We start from the raw sequence: 23,513 nt of genomic DNA, 5'->3' as shown, positions 1-23,513 counted from the left end.
CCAACGTTCCACCAATGTCTCTATAGACAATATGATCATTCACACTGGTTCGTTTGTTTGGTTTATTTCATAATTTTAAATTATTTTATTTAAATAAAGTCATATAAATTAATGTGCAACATTAAAATTCGATAAATTAATGTAAAATATAGCTAAACTAACATAAGACTATTACAATGTTATTAAAATAATAATCAAAAGAAAATATACATACATACTATGGGTGTTCATTTTTAGCGTTTATTCGAATTTATCAATCGAATTGAATTAATTCAGTTAAAAATCCGGACCACTAAATTAGTTCGATCAGGAAACAATAATTTTTTTTCAATATTTAACGGTTAATTCGATTTTAAATTAGTTAATTAACTGAACTAATCGAATTAGCCAAAAAATATTAAATATTATATATATTATATACATTAAATACATATTCTAAGCTCAATTCTATTAAGAACTAAGACCTATTTATTTTTTAATCACACTAGATCCATTAAATTATGAAGATCTAATTAAATTTTGACCCAAATAAAAATATATACATTAAATTTAAATTAATTTAATTAAAAATATATTAAAAATTTTATTAATTAGATCGAATTAATCAAACTTTATTCAATTCGATTTGGTTAACGATTAAGGAAAAATCGATTAATTCGATTAATAAAAATTTGGTTCGATCGGTAACTGAATTAAATGAATGAACACCCTTAATACATACAGTGTCAAAACTTGTATAAAAGGGGTGTCATTTTCTTAACTTTCATTATATATATAGACTACAACATAATAGGTCTATAGCGACGTTTTTAGTCCTATAACGGTGTTTTAAAACGCCGTTAAAAAGACTCCCAGCAAAAAAAATATCGTCAAAAGCATCGACAAACAAACGTCGCAAGTGTTAGTGGTGTTGCAAAAGATGCCGCAAAAAGTCTTGCTCTTTAGCGATGTTTTAGACACAAATGCTGCGAAAGTTCAAGTTCTTTAGCGGCATTTTAGACGCTAACACCGTGAAATTTCAGGTTCTTTAGCGGCGTTTTAGAGACAAACGCTGCGAAATGTAAGAAATCACCATTGTTCACCATTGTAAAAATACATAAAAATATGAATAAAACAAAGTTTAGTTCATATTTTATGAATAAAACAAGTTTACAAACATCCAACTGAAATGTAACGTAGTTCACCATTGTTCACTAGTAGAAACAAATCATTAACCTAAGAAACGAGTTCACCATTGTTCACTAGTAGAAACAAAGTTTACAAACATCCAACTGAAATGTAACGTAGTTCACCATTGTTCAATAGTAGAAACAAAACATTAACCTAAGAAATCACCTAAGATGAATCATTCTTCTTCGCTTGATTCTGTTGCATCATCTGCTTCATAGCTTCAAGTTGATTTTGAAGTTCTTCACATTTTTTCTAATATGTTGCTTCTCCCTCTGCTTCTCTCGCTTCATTTGTTGCTTCTCTTGTTTCTCTCTTTGCTTCTCTTACTTCACCTTCAACTTTCATTTGAGCAAGATTTTCATCAACTTCAGTCAATTGTTGTTTTAATCGATTAACTTTTGATTGAGAAAACTGACTGTGTGATGACATGTACTGAGACGAGCTCAATCCAAAATATTTGGTCGGGGTAACGAAGGATCCCTAACCGCGAATGGGACCTTATTTTTCAGGACCGAAAATTCAGCAATAACTTAATTTTTAATCACATCCACATTAATAGAACTATGTGATGAAGCTGTAGCTTAATACTCTGCGCTTTTATCACTCAATTTTTTCCTAATAATCAAGTAAGAATTTAGAATGAATTAAAACATTAATGAAAATAAAAATATTAATACTATAAATATAAGTATAACATAATTCATATTTTAAAATAGTAATTATATCATAATTTCTATAGCTTCGGGAGTCATAGAAGAGCCATTTTTTGTACGTGTCATTTGGAAGAGCTCTACTCGTCCAACTTTATTGCCAGATGTAATTTCCTACAATGGAGAATATAAATTAATACTTAGAAAACAAGAAGTGTAAATAATAGAAAAAATGCTCTTTACTATGTGCTACCAATACCTCATCATGTGCTATACGAGCAAAGCTCTTTGATCCAATTGTGTGAGTAAACTTTTGTTATTGTCTGCTAGCAATACCAACATGCTCGCAGTCCTACAATTTGAAATTTACATGACCTATAAAGTTAATATTATAGTGACATAATATTTTTTTTAAAAAAAGTGCATCATACCTCTCATTTCTTTGAACTCCAAAACCTGACTGCATCTTCCCATTGATACCTGAGCATTCCAAGTGAGACATTTTGCAGTTTTTGTTCTAGGCTGAGATTATTCTTTAAATATTTCTTTTTTAAGGAACTCTTGTGGTTTCTTCATTTGTTTCCTAACTTTTGCTTCAAATAATTATATGAGACCTCTAGAAAAAATTTATCCTACAAATAAAACAAGTTTTAAAAGTAAATATAAATTACTATTGAACTGTAATAAATTATCAATTACAATGAAATTATTACCTTAATACAATCCACAACCTAATTTTTGTTACCATGACTCAAAATTGATCGGTGAAAGATTAGCATTGCATGCAATCACGCCTATGTAACTAGCCAGAACATGTGCTTCTGTCCCAATAGGTTTACCAACATCGTTACTTAAAAATTTCACACGGCCTCCAAGAGGAAATTCGTATAATTCCTTCATTATTGTTACTTAAAACTCTCCATGCATCCAAACTAATCACTTCGAATCTATATTTCTTTTAACTATTTGAATATGGCTGGAAACTCATTAGTCAAGGTTTGGACATGCTCGTATATTTTATCTTCATCTACCACCATTCCACATTCTTCTCCAAAAATGTTTCCATGCCATACACCAAAACCAAGAACAAGGCTAGCTAATATATTTGTACTATCTTTAACTATAACTAACCTTTCAATATTTAAATTTTGTAGACAATTAGAACAACATAATACTGCTTTGAGATTCTATGCCATATGTATGATCAACATAGAAACGAAATGGCTCCACCCAAAAAAAAAAACAAAAACAAAACAAAAGAGCAGAAACACTGCTAAAAACTAAAAGAGTGCATGATTTTGAGCCTTGAAGAGTGATTGGCGGTGAGACGATGGTGATTGGTGGCGCGACGGTGGTCAACAGTGACGCAACGATGGTGAGAGTGGAAACACTGCCAAGAATGGAGGAAGAACATAGGTTATAAAATGTTAAAATGAAACTAGGGATATGGCAGGAGAAAGATTGGGGATTTACGATCCTATGGCGGCGTTTGTATAAAAAACGCCACAAACTTACGCGTCTATTGTGGCATGTGGAACAAAAACGCCACTAGGTTACAAGTTTATTGCTGCGTTTTTGAAAAAATGCCACTTTTTTTATCATTCTATAGCGATGTTTTTAAAAGAAACGCCACTAATAATAAATGTCTTTTGCGATGTTTTTCCATAAACGTCTCTAATTTGACACTTAGTGACTTTTTTCTACAAACGCTGCTATATGTATAATCTTAGTGGTGTTTGTTTTATAAACGCCACCAGTTACCAAACTTACAACTATTCAGTTAAATGAATTTCCTTTCTTTTCAATTATTCTATATTTGTCAAAGTTTCTTGATTCAATCTATGTTATAAACATCTTTCTCCATCCGTGAGATTCGAATATATCAACTTACATAAAGTTTCGAGAATGCTATTTTATCATTTTTTTTATTTTCCCTGAGATGTATATATATGTATACCAGTTTAGGAGTGCATTTGGTGCTCCAAGTCCAAGGGCAATTTGTTCTTACTCGTTGACAGAAGGCAACCAATTAGGATTTCATCTGGTTGACTGAAGGTGCCCAATTAAGTTTTCATTTTTTACAGGGGGTTGACCCGCAATTAATGTTAAACCATATTATATAATATTTTGATAATAACAAAATAAGGCAAAATGTTTTTGGAGTTAATTGAATTTGTTTAAAGTTTTTAAAAATAATTCAAAGTACATTAAACTAGAATTTGAACACAAAATTGTTTTTCTAGGTTTGTATTATCGATACTGCATGAACAATACCGATATTGTTCACGTGATACCGATACCAAAGGTAAGAGAAGTATCGATACTCTCTAGGTAGTATCGATACTACCAGTTGTTTTTCATATTGCTTAAATTCCATAATGCAAAATAGGTACTGATACTCAAAGGGGTACTGATACTACTTTACACAATAGAATCGATACAATGAAGCATAGTATCGATACTGGTCAAGCCCAACGATCTTTAACAGCTGGTTTATTTAAATATTACAAAGCTAGTACCGATACTCATTAAAGGAGTACCGATACTCCCTGTCCTGGGCAATTTTATTTTGCAAAAAATTAATCTCCAACAGCTCCAAAACATCCCCAACGGCTAGAAATGGCCACAAACTCACTCCAACGTATAAAAACAAGTTGAGGACACTTGAAGAAGGGTTAGAACTTCTATCCAAGCAATCAAACACAAGAGAATAACTTTTCATTCTTATTTTTCTTTCTCTTGTAAATATTAGTGTTTTAGTGAGCCTAAATTTTGTAAACACCTACCTTGCGAGGTTTTCTTATTTTGATTATCTTGCATAATTGGTTGTTCATTTAGTTTAAGCATGCATGAGTTTTAATTTTAAATAATTTTATGTTTTCTATCTCATGTATGTTGAAAATATTTTATGATGAACATTTTCAAAAGTTTTAATGATTTTTCATAAATGTTTGTTCATCATAATGAATTTTGGTCAAAATTGGTTTTAAATGTTTTGTTTTTACAAATTTTAATTTTTGACCTTAATTTAAATGTTTATGCATGTGATTTTATTGTCTATGATATATCTCTAACAATTGATAACAATTTTTTAAATGCATAACATTTTTTGATAGCTTTATACACATGCACTTAAATACAACAATTGGTATTGCATAAAGTATATTAGAGTTGTATATATTGAATTTCATGTGCTACTAACATGTTTGTTCATCTTTGTTGAAATTCAATTTTTTTTAAGTGTCAAGCTTTTAAAGTCAAATTCTAGCTTAGAATGCTTTTATTGAGTGGAGCTTTGATTTTTCAAATAATTTTATGCTAAATTTACCACTTACTCTCGATTGTCATTTTTGAACTTTAAAGTTGAATTATTTTTTATATAACACAAATGTGGAGAAGTATAAGTTTGAAAAATTCAATTTCAAGAATGAAAAAGGCGGAGTTTTAATATTTTCCAAATATTTCTCTTTTTCATGAAATATTTTATTAAGGGGAAGTTTTGCCAAAAACAAATTTTCAAATATTTTATTATATCAAAAAGGAGGAGATTGTTGAACCATGTTTTATAATATTTTGATATAACAAATTAATGCAAAATGTTTTTGGATTTGATTTAATTTGTTCAAAGTTTTCAAAAGTTTTCAAAAATAATTCAAAGTCCATTAAATTAGAATTTGAGCACAAAACTATTTTTCTGGGTACGTAGTATCGATATTGTTCTTACAGTATCGATACTGCATGAACAGTACCAATACTATTCACGTGGTACCGATACCAAAGGTAAGAGAAGTATCGATATTCTCTAGGTAGTATCGATATTACCAGTTGTTTTCCAAATTGCTCAAATTCCAAAATGCAAAATAGATATTGATACTCAAAGGGGTACCAATACTACTTTACATAGCGGTATCGATATAATGAAGCATAGTATCGATATTGGTCAAGCCTAACAGTCTTTAACGGCTAGTTTATTTAAATATTACAAAGGTAATACCGACACTCAGTAAAGGAGTACCGATACTCCCTGTCCTGGGCAGTTTTATTTTGCAGAAAATTAATCTCCAACGGCTCTAAAACATCCCTAATGGCTAGAAACAATCACAAACTCATTCCAACATATAAAAACAAGTTGGGGACACTTGAAGAAGGGTTAGAACACCTATGAAAACAATCAAACACAAGTGAAGAACTTTTCATTCTTATTTTTCATTTCTCTTGTAAATATTAGCGTTTTAGTGAGCCTAAATTTTGTAAACACATACCTTGTGATGCTTTCTTATTTACATTTCTTATCATTTTCTAAAGGAGAGTGGTTCTAGTTTAGCCTTTGAAAAGCTAGGAAGTTGTAAATGTTATCTTTTGATCCTATAAAAATAAAGAACAAATTAGTGAGGAGCTTAGGAAGTGGATGTAAAGACTTGGTTGAGAAATCGAACCACTATAAATCATTGTACATATTATCTATCTCTTTATATTCCTTACTCTATAAACTCAAAAATTCAATTAACATCTCTTGATAACCATTCGATTGTTCAATTGAGCTTCATCAAAATCTCAAATACTAAAAAATAAATAAATCAATATTAATGACAATGACATTATCTATGATATTGACAAAGGCAATAATCAAATCAATATTACCTTTATTTTACTTTTTCGATAACACAAATCCTCTATAACTCTATCAATAGTGCAGAAATAATTAATGCTCTCCTCTAACGAGACAAAAGTTGGATCAATCATCAATATCCCTCCAACACTGTCAAGACCGAAATCTATTAGTGTTGCTCGGGAGTTGCTGTCATTGCTTGGAACTGAACGGTCTTGCCTGATTCTATGACATTGTTGGCTCTCATTTTTGTTGCTTCCTTTCTGGATAGGCGATAAGTGCTGTATAATCTTGGGGTTTCGTTTGCATTCGGATTATATTTTTTTGCCGTCTGTTGTCTGTTAGTGCCTTTTTACTTAATTGGTAATCTATTGGCATTTTGCATTTAATAATAAAATGAATTTTGCTGTGTAAAAAAACAACTTATTCGTCAAACAAATGTGATATCATGGAACCAATTCTTCATTTTTTTCACCATTTCAAACAATAATTTCATGGATTAATTAACCCTTAGCCATTTATTTTTTTCTATTGCTTTCACTTGAGCATCTGGGTTATCTATACAATGAAATTCATCCTTTTTATTTATTTATTAAATCTATTTATTTAAAGACTTATATTACATACAAGTCCCTAACCATATACCATCCTTTTTACCTTATCTAAGCACCTGAAATATAATTTAATCAAAATAAACGTCTAAAATCAAAACAAATACCTAAAGTATTCAATCTTTTACATCTAAAAATTAGACACGTGGCATTATTTAAGTCAGACTAATTATAAGCAAACCAAATTGTTCAGCGGGCTGAAAATTTTGCCCATATCCAGGCCGGATGTGCCACCCGACCAATAAACAGGTTATTTTCAACACCAGGGGAATCAAGCAGCTTACACCGTACACTGAATCAATTATAATGTTCATTGGTGCGGATGCAAATGAGACGTTCTCTCAACAACTAACTCTTATTTCCTTTTCTAAATTAGACCATTCAAGATTGTTATCTTCATGCCACTCAAACATGAAAAAATCGACACTCCAACAGCGAAGCCAATCGTTCATAACCAATTACCAGAGAAGTGCATGCGCGAATCATGCATATAATGGTGCTCGGGGAAGAAAACTCGACACATCTTTATCCGATTCTGGGGAAGAGTAATAGCATCTCCTTGAAGATCTTAAAACCTGTGTCAAAGGGGTTTCAAATGCACAATTCTTCTATATGAAACATATCATTTACAAGCTCTGCTTGGAAATGAAACATCTTAAGAGCTCCCAAATGGGTCATGCAATCAATGCTGAGGGATACACAGTAACTTGTTTTCATTTAATTTCTACTAAACATGGAATACGGAGGCCATCGACAGTAAGTAATGTGTGCTGAAGATAACAATCAAAGATTTCAAACTCAGAACAGCTGCAAAGCTTAAGAGGCCATCTCAAAAGAATTGCATCAGAGATATAATAACACATTTGGCAATTCTGGCATTGTGCCCAATAGCAGGTTCACAATTACCGGATCAACTCTGTGGCTCATTGCCACTTTTAATACAGAAGAATCATATTACTTATGATCCCATGCCTACGATTAACCAAATATTCATGGTACACTTCTAAATGGACGGGAGATGCTTACTTAAAAAAACTTATAGGAGATATTGTCTTTTATCAAGTTCATGCATAACGCACCTTTTTGCCCTTGAAAAAGGACAGCAAAAGTTGTTACACTCTTCAATTGTTTAGTGGGGTAGGAAGGAAAGATAACTGTTAAATCGCCTGCGATCCACAATCCATACTGCTACTGGACATCTTCGCAGCATCTAAAACTCAGCAACATTTCACAACTACAAAAAACAAGAGGCAGCCTCCAGTTTTTGACAGGCAAAGCTTAGTTCACAATTAGATTACAGGCCACGTGTCTTCCCAGGCTAGCGTCATACAACACCCTTAAGAGTTGATTACAACTAGCCAAAACAAAAGGCCCAAAACCTCATACAAAGTACATAAACAGGTTCCAATCAAAAGTTATCCAACCAGCAACTGATTACAACATATCTTGCTTACTAAATTAGATTTTAGGAAAAACAGGAACCTGCTGAAGCATTATCAGTACAACCATAAAGAAAAGTGAACCATAAACTTACAGCACAGAGAACAGAAACATTTAAGATCAGCAACCATCCATATTGCAACAAACTACAACCAATTATTAGAATGAATGACTTGTTGGGCTCTTTAACATCTGATCAACTACTTAGCTATTGCAATTTAAAAAACATGTGCTAAAAGAAAATGAAACTGAAAAAGAGCATAGCAACTCAATTATCAAAACGCTACACTTGCTTGGTGAATGGTGACAGGAATGCTGATATTTAATTAAGATATTTTATACTGAAGCAGTTACCGGCTATCAAGAAATAAAAACAAAGGAAAAATCAGATTTTCAGTCTCTGAGTAAGGTCAAGGAGTTTATCTAAACCTCAGAAATTTTCTTTTCCACGGGAGCGGAGGGGAGAAAGCAATTGTCATGATTAAAACTCTTTCAAAGCAAAAGAAAAGAGAGCAGTCAGACAACTTACCACTGCAAGAATCATGATGAAAAGAACATTCCATCTTCAATCCACAAGTTGTCATGATTTTGTACCAAACTTTCTAACGATCTTCCCAAACAGGAAATTTAATTCAGAGTAAATAGGCAGCACAAAACGATCAAAATATTGACAATACATGCTGCTGCAAAATATACAGTTGGATTCAACCTCGAAGAGGCTATAAAAGCATCCCTAAGCATCTCAACATAGTTAAATACTAGAAGCATCTAATTACTACAACTACTGCAAGAAAAAAAAAGGATCTTACTTCACTGAGCAGCCTTAACTTTATCATCCCCAACAGCCGGAAGAATAGGCAAGCTACTCAAAAACTCATCAAGACCCTCAAAGAACCCATTTTCCTCAATGTTATCCTCCTCCCCATAGCCAGCGTGATTCCCCTCATTCCTCCTTGGCACCGTCTCCTCCACTTCATTACTAAACTCCACATTCAAATCCAGCTTCCCCAAATTCTTTTGTCCCCTTCCCATCTGCTTCCTCACACTATTAACAACCCCCCTTTTACTCGACTCAGCAGTCGGCATACCATCAGGCACTGCAGAGACACCACTCAAATTCCCACTACGATCAACATCAGCTTTCTCATTAGTCGCGTTCTTCACTCTCTCACTCAGTGGTTTCTTAGCAGTTGGCCCCACAGACCCTTTCCCTTTGGCATTCTTCGCCTTCTTCCTCTTCTCATTCTGCCAATCATCATCATCATCGTCATCAGAAGTCCCAATCGAGTCAGAAAGATCTAAATATATATCATCATCGTCATCATAATACACTCTTGGAGCAGACTTTTTGGCAGTATTTGGGCAAGCATACATGGTCGAAATAGGAGACCAACTGGGAAAATTACCGCCCCTCGAGAATCCTAATGGGAAAAACCCCCAGCAGCTGAAATGTGTGTCCTTTCCATTCACTGGAGGCGACGGTATCACAACCGCATGAAAAGCTCTCCTGCAGTTTTTAGTCTGACACCTCAATGTACAATCCTCGTACAACTTTGGATACTCGTAGAGAACGTAACAGTATGGACAAGCTGTCCAGAAAGTCAGACCCTCTGACTCAGTGGCTTCTCTAGGCTGATTCACACTAGTTGGCTGTGTCTGACTATTCTCCATAGGAGGAGGAGTTGTTGTCTGGTTAATTTGACCCGCCCGAGTAGACTCAGGCAGATTAAACTGAGAGTTATGGGTTCCTGTTTGATTAATCTGGGTCATGCGAATAGGCTCGGGCCGATTAACCTGACTCGTCTGTGTAGACTCGAGCTGATTAATCTGGCTGGAACCGACTGATCCTGACTGATTAACCTGACACGACCCAGCTAAGCCAATCTGATTCATCTGCCTCCTCCATATCGGCTCCGGCGGCTTGTTCTTTAGACCCAACTGCCCTCCTCCTCCTAAAGCAGCATTCCCATCTCTATCAGTGTTTCTAGGGCTGCTTCTCGTGAATAGTGGTTGAGTAGCTTGCGTCGTCATTTCTTTCTGCGGAGTTTGCATAAACAGTGTCTGGGTTTCCTTCGGCTCAGGAGGCGGCTGCGGTTGCACGAACAGATTCTGCGTTTGCGGTGGCTGCTGCTGATGTTGCTGTAGATTTGGTTGTTGTTGATGATGTTGTTGTTGACCGAGTTGACTCACCTGACCAAACTGAAGGAACTTCAACTCGTTATCATAAATGGCCTTCTTAGAAGGGTTCGACAACACATTCCAAGCTTCAGAAACGAATCGAAACGCCTGATCTGCGAAAGAAAGCCTGTTCCTCCCAGGATTCAAAAGAAGGGCGAGTTTCCTATACTGACTCGCCACGACTTCCATGGACTGAGTTAACGGTACGAGTTGGAGGATCCCGTACCAGTCTTGAGGATTAGATTGCGCCGTTAAGAGAGTGTCCGTCACCGCAAGGATTTGGTCGGCTAGGATAGGGGCCGATTCACGGGCTCGGATGGCGAAGGTTCGCGTCCCGTGCAAATCACGCGTCGCTAAGAGCTTCTCAGCTATGGACAGCCACCGTTCAGCCTCCGTAGAATTGCCGTCCATTACCCCCAATCCTTCTATCCGTCAAAGATTTTTTTTTTTAGGAAACTCTCTGTTTGGTAATAATGGAAAAGTGCAGAGAAAAATGGCAGGTGTATTTTGCGCATGGACGAAACAGGACAGTTGCTTCGGATAAATCAAAGTGATTTCGTTTGGTCTGGATGGGATAAGAATATTTGTGTATGGGTATTATCGTCATTTAAGATTTTATTTGGCATTGAAAGTAGTAGATTAAATAAATAAGAAAAAATGGCAAAGCATTTTGCGTAGCTTTGCTGGGAAAAGGGTCGTTTTGGTAATATGGTTGTAATTTTTTAATGGGTTAACTACATGGATAGTAACTTATCTTTGTATTTTGTCCACTTTTGGTTACTGATTTCAAAAAGCATAATATATGGTCACTTTTATTTTTATTTAATTAAGATATGGTCACTTTCGTTTTTATTTAATTAGGATGTGGTCACCTAAGTTAACTACTGTTAACAAAAGTTAAATATTTTTTATATAATCACACATTTGGTCTCTGTTATTACATATTTTCTGGTCACTTTCGTTTTTATTTAATTAAGATGTGGTCACCCCGAGTTAACTGTCGTTAACAAAAGTTAAACATTTTTTTATATAATCACACATTTGATCTCTGTTATTACATATTTTCTTAATTTAGTCATATTTTTAATAAATTAAAAAAAATAATCCTCCAATCGAACATGCCACATGTCATGCCAGTAAGGTTGTTCAAAAATACCATACCTGATTGAGTTGACCCGTCGACCCGCTGACCCAGTTAAAAAATATCGGGTATTTATAATAAAAATACTCGATTTTTTAGGTCATGTATCCTACTGGGTTTCTGGGTCGAGCATGGGTCACAAAATGTAGGTTGACCGGGTACCCTCCGACCTAGTACCTGATTTATTATATATTTATTATTTTTATTTGATATTATTTTTTTTCATAATACTCAAATTATTTCACTATAACATTTTAAAATCTCAATTTCTTAAATTTTTACACCATAACGTTCTAAATTATTAATTTATTAAACCATTTCACATTAACATTCTAAATTATTTTTAAAATATTTATTTTAACTTCAAAACATTTGAAATTTAATTATATTTTTTTATTTTAAATTTTAATAAATTTTATTTCAATTATGTAATTTGAATTTTTTAAACTTTATGTGTGGATTATATATATTATAGACTTTTAAATTTTAGAATTTTTTATATAACTTTTAAAATATATATATAATTTAAAGAAAAATAAAAAAATTATGAACCGGGTATTTGTGACCCGAATTATATATCATATAATTATATATATATTAACTTAATTTTTTTTTATTAACTAATTGAATATATTTTTATTTTCATTTAATAATATATAATTTATTTTAATTTATTAAAAGTATGACTAAATTGAGAGAATATATAACTAACAGGGCCAAATATGTGAATATATCAAAATATTTAACTGCTTTTAACGACAATTAGCATAGGGTGACTAAATCTTGTGTAAATAAAAACGTAAGTGACCATATCTTATGAAATTAGTGATCAAAAGTGGATAAAATCTAAAGATAAGTGATCAACTGTGTGGTTAACCCTTTTTAATTAATATTCATAATGGTAAGTGATAGTATTTATTTTGAATACTCTTAATTATTTCATAATGAATGTTTAAATATCCTATAAGTTCTGATGCTTACCCTAAGATATGTAAGAATAATAATTATTCCTTAATTATTAAAATAATTTGATTCATGTAATATAATTATATTTTCATTAGTCTTAAATACGTATATAAATGATATACTTGTTATTTATCGCATGTAAATATCTTTTTCTTAATTTAATACTTATATTTTTTTCGTCAATTAATTTAATAACCATTATTAGTATAGTTAAGCTATGAATATGACTATTTAGAAAAAATAAAAATATTTTAATAATTAATATACAGTAATTTTTAGAATTTAAGATGTTATAAAAAAATAACATTTCTTTTTAATCACTAAAACCATTTAATGATTGGATAATAATATTTTTATTTAACCTTAAATATGTTAAACTTATATACTTGTTATTTCTTCTAATTTTGTGCCCTCAATTTAATACATGTACTTTTATTCTATTCATTAGTTAACTTAATGTCGTCCATATATTTTAGAAGAGTTTATTAGCTGAGTGTATATTTTTTATATTGATATAACTTGAATCTCATTAAAATTTCGAAGTACATAGGTCATAGAAGGTTGTGAGTCATGTGATGCACGTGTGTTCTCAAACTACACTATGATATTTATTTGTATGTTATGAATAAACATGTGACACACGTGTGACTTGAACCTCATCCTTAATGTATTGGCATTTTTCCCGATATATCATCTTTTCAATTTATTTTTCCCTTTCAGGCACCGTTCAGACTATATTTCTCGATCTAACACCCTTTGCAATAAGGCACTCCCCTAAAGCACGCTTTACGCTGATCTGGCACCACGTGGGGTAAGGCGTGCCCCTGAAGCCCGCCTTATGCTGATATGGAATACACTTGCATAAAGCACGGCCCCTGGGGCGCGCCTTATGCAACGTAGGGGTATAGCTCGAGGCAGGGGTCGCGCCTTACCTTTAAATCTGATACACGACAGAAAGGCGCCCCCCTGCGGCGCACCTTAGGTTTAATTACCCACCTACCCCGGCCTTTCACACACCCATCCCTCCTTATAAATACCCCAATTCTCAATCACTTTCATCACACCAAATCCTCTCAACTTCTCTCAAATACTCTTATAACTGTTTAAGGTATATTTTATTATATTTAGTATTTTGTTTGTAATTTATTTAAGTATTTAAATTTTTTAATATTTTATTTAATTAAATTTTTTCAGATATAAAATGGAAGGCGGTCTACTTCGCTTGGATGGAAATCATATATCTCGACATCTTGCTGATACGATAACATTTTAACGTTATAATTTAATTTAAATTATTAGTAATAATTAATTAATTTATTTAATGCATGATTATTAGTTTAAAAATTAATTTTTGTAATTATTTAATTTTAGGAGAGGGACCGCGTATTAGATCATTTTATTAAGAACCTTAAGTTAGTAATACCTAGCCGTGTCTTGTTGTATTTAGTAGAGGTTGGATTCGGTCACATAGGTAGATATGAGGGTCACTGTAAGATAAAACCAGACCTTATTGTTGCCTTAGTGGAGAGGTGGAGGCTGGAGACTCACACATTTCATCTTTCGTGCGGAGAGTGCACGATTACACTTGAGGATGTTTCTATGCACCTGGGGCTTCTGGTGGATGGAGATGTGATATCAGGGATGGCGCACTGTTCCTAGACTGCTTTGTGCCGGGAATATCTAGGACATGTCCTAGAAAGTTTTAACGGTGGTCGGATACCGTTAAATTGGTTAGATGCCAATTTTTGGGAGTTGAGGGAGGACACCTCTGATGATGAAGTCAAAATGTATGCACGGGCATGCATACTACAGCTGATAGGAGGGTTGCTGATGCCGGACAAATCGCTCAACCAAGTTTACTGTATGTGGTTGCGACATCTTAGCGACTTTCGTCTGGTCGGATCACTCAGTTGGGGCTCGGTAGTTTTGACTTTCTTGTACAGGTAGATGTGTCGAGCGACTGACTACAAGAAAAATGCTATCGGTGGATGTCTCCTACTGCTGTAGTCTTGGGCATGGTATCGATTTCCCTTTTTATGTCCCGTTGTCAAGAACCCATTCTTATTTTCGCTACTATTGAGGTAATTATAAAACTGATTTTGTATATTAATCATTTTATACAGGGTATAATAATTTTTTTCCTTGAATATGTGGTCTACTGATAGGAAAAATCATCAGGAGCTACATGATGATTTAGAAAAAAATTAGGGTGCTAATCGATCAGAAGAATGGCACACAGGTATGCATTTTAATGTTTAAAAATCGATTTTAGATTATAGTTATATAATTAGATTATTATTTTGATAAAAATTATATATATTTGTTTTAGTTTGAATGGGTTCCATATTCTAATGATGATGTGAGGATGGTGATCCCACCTGAGTTGAGGGGCCCATCAGATGTTTGGATGGCAAAGATCCCTTTGATCTATTATGCGATCGTCAAGTGGCACTCCACTGATCGCATGCTCCGGCAATTTGGTTATTTTCAACCAATTCCAGAAGCACCTCGCAATATGGATGAGTTGCATAGCACATATAGACGCGGCAAGTCAGATACAGATTGGCTGGTGAAGCATCATGAGTGGGTCGTGTTGTGGGAGGATCGACATCGGCGCCTTCCCCGTAGAGAGCCCATTTTTTATGACCTCTTGACGGTTGCTGACGTTATTATGAGTGGTTCAACAGTAACGGGAAACCATTTCTGCTTTCTGAGGATGCACGAGGGCAGACCTTTCAGCGACGTCGACAGAGACGTTCAAATGGAAACTGCACAGATTGTTGTGTCGATGACATCTCCATATTAAGTTCAAAGAAATTTGCAGATGAATTCCTTCCCCTTGAACTGGACACGATGTTGCCATACGGATTGTTTGTGGACCCACCTCGGAACATATCGTAAGGAGTTGCGGATGAATGTCTCCCCATTGAAGTTGATGTGACGACACCATGATGTGGATTTCCCATTATGGCATTAAAATCATAACATATTACTGTAGTCGGGCTGTTAACTTGATCAACTTGTTCAGCTAGCCCATCACGTACTTGAACAAACTTTGCATACATCTCAATATCGGCGTCTGAATAATTACTTTGAGAATCAGCCATAATTTCAGCATCATCATTGTTCGATAGTTCGAATGCTGTATAAGTTAATGACAACAATGATGTTGGAAATATGTACTGCAACGACGACATTCTTCTACTACTTCCAACATGAACCTTCCTTGAAATCTTCGTTATCAGCTCCTCAAGAGTTATATTTCTCTTGAATGATATTTTAACACGCTCATTTGATACGAAAACAACGACGGTTTCATCTTCTCAAATTTCTCCATCATAATAAACAATAGCTGAAAGTCGCGCCATTCTTAGGGTTTAAAAGTGAGACAATATTATATCTGCAATGAAACAACTGAAACAAACCTGATTAAATAAATAATATATGAACGAAAATATAACACAATAAAATTTTTACACATAAATGTAAATAATTTAAATAATATAATTTTATATTATTACATGCACCGTAAAAATATTTCGACGTATACTCCCGCTTTCTAATTTTACAAACACAAAAATTAATTGAAAAAAATTAGTATAATATTTTTTCAAATAATCATAATAAACAATAAGTATAATAAAAAAAATTTATAACAAAATTACCTTATAACGAATAATCGCACGAATTTTTGAATCAAATATGAGAATATTGCCGAAATTATTTACTCGTTGAGAGAATTGCTATATTAATTTATAGGTTGAGAGGAAGATGTGAGGAAGTTTACGAGCCGAGAAAAATTACTATAATTATACAAGGCGCAATACATGCACCGCGCCTTACATAATTGTATCAGGTAAAGCTAAGGCGCGGCCCCTGGCCCGCGCCTTACATAATTGTGTCAGATTTAAAGGTAAGGCGCGACTCCTGCCCAGCGCCATACCCCTACGTGGCGTAAGGCGCGCCCCAGGGGCCGCGCTTTACACACGTATATTTCATGTCAGCATAAGGCGCCCTTTAGGGGGCGCCTTACCCCACGTGACGCCAGATCAGCGTAAAGCGCTCTGCAGGGGGTGCGCCTTATTGCAAAGGGTGTTAAATCGGGAAATATAGTCTGAACAGTGTCTGACAGGGAAAAATAAAATGAAAGGGTGATATATCGGGAAAAACGCCTAATGTATTTATGTATAATCATTACGATATCATGTATCATTTTTTATGTTAATACTTGATGCTATATAATATCAGATACTATAAATGACTATTATCTTACGTTAAGTGACACTAAATAGCTTATTATTAACTAAATGATTATGAGTATAAAACATAAAGTCTTGAATTAATAGATAGATGATAACACTCTTGAATAGAGTACGAACAAACGTTAATAATTATGATATTCATAAAATGAAAATGATATGGATTATGATACTTCCTAGACTAGGGAAAATACTTGAGCCTTGACGATTAATTAGGGAAGATCTATATTATGTTTGACGTTTTTATGTTTATATTTGACATGTATGCTTATGTTTACAAACATAAACAAAAATAGTATATTAGATGTGTATCACTGAGCTTTTTCAATTCAACTTTTAATTATTTTCGTATGTAGGTTATAAATTTTAGGAACCGTGATAGAATGATAACAATATCTTCATAAGAGTTTTAGCAGAGTACTAGAGTACAACAATGATATCTTAAAGGGAATTTAGAGGTTATGATGTTTATAAAGGTTGTCAAGTTGTAATATCTTATTTATGTGCTTATGTATTTGATTTCAAACAAGGAGTTATGTTTTATCAAATTGTTATATTTTCATATTTTGTGTAAATATTGTAAAAGTTGGATATAGTTTCAAAAAAAATACTAGTCACTTTGTTATTCCATATGATACTCGAATACTTGGAATTAGGGTGTTATATGATGCAAAATTTTAGTATGTGTCCCTTGAGTTCATTTCAATAATTTAAGCAAAGTACCAAAATTGTTAGTTCCATTGAACAACCAAAATATACCAAGAGAAAGTGATTTGACCTTAAAAAAAATTTGATGGTAACAATTGAAAGATACAAAAATTTTGTTGAAAACACTTTGATATTTTGATATACCAAACAAAAATGTTAATTAGTTTTTACAAATTTTAAGATTACATTCAATTCAATCATTCAAATAAATAAAATTATTCTTTAAAGTTAAAACGTCAATTTTTACTCCACACTCTACTAAAAATTTGAGTCCTCTACTGGAAATATTTTTGAAATAATTTTTACTAAGGGTTTTGAACTTTAATCAAGTCAAAAATGATTTTTAAGCATAGTAGTACCGATACTACTATAACAGTACCGATATTGTTCAAGAAGTACCGATATTGCTTAGGTAGTGTCGATACTGCTTATGCAGTGCTGATACTGTCGAGGCAGTACAGGTACTATCAAAACAGAATGCTAAAATGGTATCGATACCATATACGGTATCGATACTACTTAGTGTAGTAGTACCGATACTCTTAGTTATGGTACCGATAATACTCCTTTTGGCTTTGAGTATGTGAAATTCCAGTATACTAAAATGGTACCGATACTATGTATAGTATCGATACTACTAAATATAGTAGTACCGATACCCTTGTGACAGTATCGATACCGAAGTTTCCCAACGGTCAAAAGTTTTGTATTTAATACAGGGAGTATCGATACTGATAGACGGAGTACCGATACTACAAGCCTCTGAGCAGCATTTAATGCGGGAAACTACCCCCCCAATGGCTCTATTCACTCCCATAACAACTCAAACGGTTGGAATTGATTGAGAGAATATATAAATAAGGTCGCAAGTCATTTGTGAAGATAAAAGACAAAAGATAAAGCCAAAAACAACAAATTTGAGTCAAATCAAGTCAACATTCTTCAGTATTCTTTTTGCTTTCAAAGAACACTTTTTGTACTCATTTGTATTCATTTTTCAAGTGTTCTTATTTGTTCTTGAATTGTGCAAACACATTCCTTGTGAGGTTTTTTTATAAGTTTGTAATTTGTAATTTTCTCTTTGAGAGAGTGTCTCAAGAATTTGGGGTATAATTCTTGAGGGAGTTGTAAGGTTACACCTTATCCTAAAAGGTAGATACAAATTAGTGAATTTGTGGAAATCCTTAGTGTGGATAGCTAAGGTAGTGGATGTAGACTTTGGTTGATAAAGTCGAACCACTATAAATTCTTGTGTTCATTTGTTTAATTTTTCCTTTTAAGCTTCCACCAAATTTTTAATTGTCAATTCACACCCTCTTGGCTATTTAACCATTTCGATTGACTCAACAATTGGTATCAGAGCTAAACTCATTGGAAGGTTTAACCACCTCTTGAGAAGATCCTAAAGGAGTTTAATCATCATCCAAGTTATTCATGTCCTCTACATCAAATTTTGAGATTGTTTATGACTCTCAACCCATCAACAAGCCTCCATACTTCAATGGAGCCAACTATACCTATTGAAAGAATATGATGAAACTCTTTATTCAAGCAAGTGATTTGGGAGCATGAAGCATCATGATGAAAGGTCAAATATACTCCAGGTAGAGATGGAAATGTGGAGTGAAGAAGAGAAGAGATTGTTCCAACTTAACACAAAGACAATGCACAATGTTTTGTACACTTGGGCCCGATGAATATGGGAGATTATCATCTAGTTCCAATGCCAAGGAGACATGAGATAAAATCGAAGTTACTCATGAGAAAACAAATGAGGTAAGAGAAACTAAAATTAGTCTTCTCAATCATAACTACAAAAACTTCAAGATGAGACCAGATGAAGACATAAAATCCATGACCTATCAATTTTCGATTATTATCAATGGTCTCAAAGGTTTTGGAGAAGATATTCCAAATGATAAGCTAGTTAGAAAATGATCTATAGCCTACCCAAGTCATGGCAATCCAAGAAGACCGCCATAGTTAAAGCAAATAATCTAAAGACTCTCACCTTGGATGAGCTCATTGGATCCTTGTTTTCCCATGAAATGATGGTGAAGGAAGAAGAAGATCAAGAAAAGAAAGATGAAGAAAAGAAACAAATGAAAAAGAAGAATAAGATTGGTGTTGCTCTCAAATCCACTAAAAAAGAGAGTGACTCAAATGATGAAGATGAGGATGAACAAATGACAATGTTTGCCAAAAGATTCATGAAGTCCAACAAAGGAAGAATATTTCAAAGAAAATAAGGCTTCAAGAATGAATCAAAAGAGAAGGACCTCATAATTTGTTATGAGTGCAAAAATCCAAAGCATGTTAAATTTGATTGCCCACAATTAAAAAAGAAGGGATCCTTCAAGAAGAAACACAAGGCACAGGTAGCTACATGGAGTGATGATGAGTCATCCAATGACGACGAGGAAGAGGTAGCCAACTTGTATCTCATGGCCACCGAGTGAGAATATAAGGTAACCTCTAACTCATCTACATTAAATGAATATTTTTTTGATGAGTTATAAAAGTATTATCACGAGTTAGCCTCAGAATATGAGATCATGATTTCAAAACATAAGAAAAATATTTCAAAATTGAAAAGTGAAAATGATCTCTTATCCAAGACCAATAATGAACTTGAAAGTAAGTTCAAGGATATGTAAGTCAAACTAGAGGAGTTTGAAAATAAAAATCATGACTTGCACAACCTACTTTCAAATGTTGATGATGATCATCAAAAGAAACTTGATGATCTTAAAGCTTCATTTAACAAAGTTGAACAAATCGTTTTAAAAAAGGACAAAATTCTAAATCCAACTATGTTAGAAATAACTTTATACCGTACAATCATAGAGGTCCCCAAAGAATCTCAAATGGGAAAGTTGTTAGAAATATATGGATTCCTAAAGGACTCATTACTACTAAAGACAAGGATATCCTAGAAAAATGGATACCTAAGGGGACTAGATTATTGTGAACTAATGCCTATGGACCCAAAAGAAATTGGGTTCCAAAAATTAAAACTTAATCTATGTTTGTAGGCGGAGGAGAATTAGTACAAGGCACAAAAAAAAGTTCAAACTCATGGTACCTTGATAGTGGATGCTCAAGACACATGACCGGTGATAAGAGCCGGTTCTTGGAGCTTAATGCTAAAAGTGGAGGAGTAGTAACCTTTGGTGACAACTTAAAAAGTCACATTGAAGGAATAGGTTCTATTGGTTACAAATATTCCATTTTTATTGAAAATGTTTTATATGTAAATGGTTAAAACATAATCTTCTTAATATTAGTCAATTGTGTGACACGAGATACAATGTCTTATTCGAGTCTAATGGTTGCAAAATTATTGACATTGCATCTAATAAGATTATGCTTGTTGGTCATAGAATAGGATATATTTACATGGTTCATCTAGATTATATTGACATGTCTAATGTATGTTTAGTTGATAAAGTGAGCATGATTGTTGGTTATGGCATAGGAAACTTAGACATGCTAGCATGAGTGTTTTTACAAAATCTTGTTCAAAGCAATCTTGTAATAGGCTTGCCAAAGTTAAAATTTAATCTTGATAAAATTTGTGATGCATGTGCTAAAGGCAAACACAAAAGAACTTCCTTTAAACCTAACAATGATGTATCATCTAGTAGAGTATTACAATTAATCCATATAGATCCTTTTGGGCCTATTAGAACTACTAGATTAGGTGGAAAACAATATGCATTTGCATTGGTTGATGACTAATCTAGGTTTACTTGGGTTTTTTTCTTAAGTACAAAAGATGAAGCTTTAGAAAATTTCATCACTTTTTATAAAATAATCCAAAATGAAAAGGGTTACTCTATTTCAAGTGTTAGGAGTGACCATGGAACCGAATTTGAAAATCTTGGGTTTGGTGATTTTTGTAATTAAAATGGAATTAGCCATAATGTTTTAGCCCCTAGAACCCCTCAACAAAATGAAGTTGTTCAGAGGAAAAATAGAACTTTAGAAGAAATGGCTAGGACCATGCTTTGTGAAAACAATTTGCCAAATTATTTTTGGGCGAAAGCCACAAATACCGCTTGTTATGTGATTAATAGAGTAATGATTATGCATATTTTAAAGAAAACTCCATATGATCTTTTCAAAAATAAAAAACCTAACATTGGTTATTTTCATCCTTTCGGATGCAAGTGTTTTATTTTAAATAATGGAAAAGGTAATCTTGGCAAATTTGATGAAAAAATTAATGAAGAGATTTTTCTTGGTTCTATTTAAATTCTAAAGCTTATCGAGCCTTTAATAAAATAACTTTAGTGGTAGAAGAGTCAATACATGTTGTTTTCGATGATAATCCCCTTTTGATGAAGGATTCTTGTTGAAAACATTTTGATGTTTCGATATAACAAATTAAATTAAAAGAATTTTAATTTTGAAAAAGATTTTTCTAAGCACATTCGATATATTAATCGAATATCAAAATATTACTCAAAGTATTTCAAAGTTTATTTTAAATCCTTACTAAAGTGTAAAATTAAGTTTTAATATTAAAATAATTTTAAAACAATTTTACAAAGTATTTCGAACCGTTTCAAAGCCAAAAATTACAGTTTTTCCACAGGGAACCGATTCCCCCCCAAGGGGGTACCGATTCCCCCTGAATGGTTTGGCTCCGAGAATTCCAGTATGCTCAGAGGGAACTGATTCCCACAGGGGTATCGATTTCCCCCTACTGTTCAACGGTCGAAATATTTGAATTTTACACTTAGGGAACCGATTCCCCATGAGGGGTACCGATTCCCCCCACGCTCCAAGCTGTTTTATTAAATGATTTCACACTTAAACGACTCTATTATCTCCACTAATCATCCCCAACGTTCAGAAGTGATTCAAGGTGTATTTAAACAAGTTCTGAAGCCTTTGATCAACAAGAAATTATAAGAGAAATAAGAGAGAAAGCATCAAACACCAAGTTTGTGCAAATCAAGCCAATTTTCCTTTCAATATTCATTTTGCATTCAAGAACACGATTTGTGCTCATTTGTAATTATTTTTTAGTGTTCTTTTCTTGTTCTAGAATTGTGCAAGCAATCTACCTTGTGAGGATCTCCTTGTAAGTTTGCAAATTTGTATTGTTCTCTTTAGGAGAGAGTGTTCTCAAGAATTTAGGGTATAATTCTTGAGGGTTTGTAAGGTTACTCTTTGTCCTCAAAAGAAAGACAAATGATTGAATTTGTAGAAAATCCTTAGTGTGGATAGCTAAGGTAGTGGACGTAGACTTTGGTTGATAAAGTTAATTTCCAATTCACCCCCTCTTGGCCGATTTCGTCAATCGATTAATTCAACAATTGGCATCAGAGCCTAACTCATTTGAAGGTTTAATCACCTCTTGAGTCGATTCGGGAAGAGTTACATCGATAATCAAAGTCATCAATGGCCTCTACTTCAAACTTCGACTTCGGTCTCGATTCGATGCCCGTCAACAAGCCTCATTTCTTCAATGGGGCTAACTATGCCTGTAACACTCTAATTTAGGGGCTAAAATTTAAGAAATTATAAAGTGGTGAATTTAATTGGAATTTTGGAAGGAAATTGAGGATTAAATTGTAAAATTTTAAAGTTGGTAGACCGTTTTAAGAAGTGCATGAAGTTCAGTGACTAAAGTCATGGTTTACCCATTTTTATTTATGAGAGAATTTATAACCCCTCCCCCGTGCAGCATAATTCATTTTTCCCAGTTTTTCTCTCCCGTTGACCCAACTTTCAACTCCGATCTATTCTCCGTCCGACCTCCGATCGACG

The 23,513-nt window shown here is 33.5% G+C and overlaps 1 protein-coding gene and 1 long non-coding RNA gene across 2 annotated transcripts; both read right to left on the bottom strand.

The window, feature by feature from the left end:
• Positions 1-7,191: 7,191 nt before the first annotated feature.
• On the bottom strand, positions 7,192-9,007 carry LOC120132237. Its single transcript, XR_005516984.1, has 2 exons — positions 8,120-9,007; positions 7,192-7,615 (listed from the first exon to the last, which is right to left on the bottom strand). It is a non-coding gene; the product is annotated as an uncharacterized LOC120132237 (long non-coding RNA).
• Positions 9,008-9,022: 15 nt separating this feature from the next.
• Positions 9,023-11,248, bottom strand: LOC120132227. Its single transcript, XM_039149043.1, has one exon. It carries the CDS (start codon positions 11,067-11,069, stop codon positions 9,291-9,293), a length of 1,779 nt encoding a protein of 592 aa, XP_039004974.1. The 5' UTR covers positions 11,070-11,248; the 3' UTR covers positions 9,023-9,290.
• Positions 11,249-23,513: the final 12,265 nt, after the last annotated feature.

Source organism: Hibiscus syriacus, unplaced genomic scaffold (assembly GCF_006381635.1).
Source record: "Hibiscus syriacus cultivar Baekdansim isolate YM2019G1 unplaced genomic scaffold, ASM638163v2 tig00001713_pilon, whole genome shotgun sequence".
In the NCBI taxonomy this organism is placed as follows: domain Eukaryota; kingdom Viridiplantae; phylum Streptophyta; class Magnoliopsida; order Malvales; family Malvaceae; genus Hibiscus; species Hibiscus syriacus.
Note: the sequence above shows the minus strand (reverse complement) of the source record. Positions and strands in the feature narration are given on the sequence as shown.

Coding starts and splice junctions, on each gene's coding strand:
- LOC120132227 (XM_039149043.1), bottom strand. CDS start 11,069: ATGGACGGCAATTCTACGGAGGCTGAACGGTGGCTGTCCATAGCTGAG.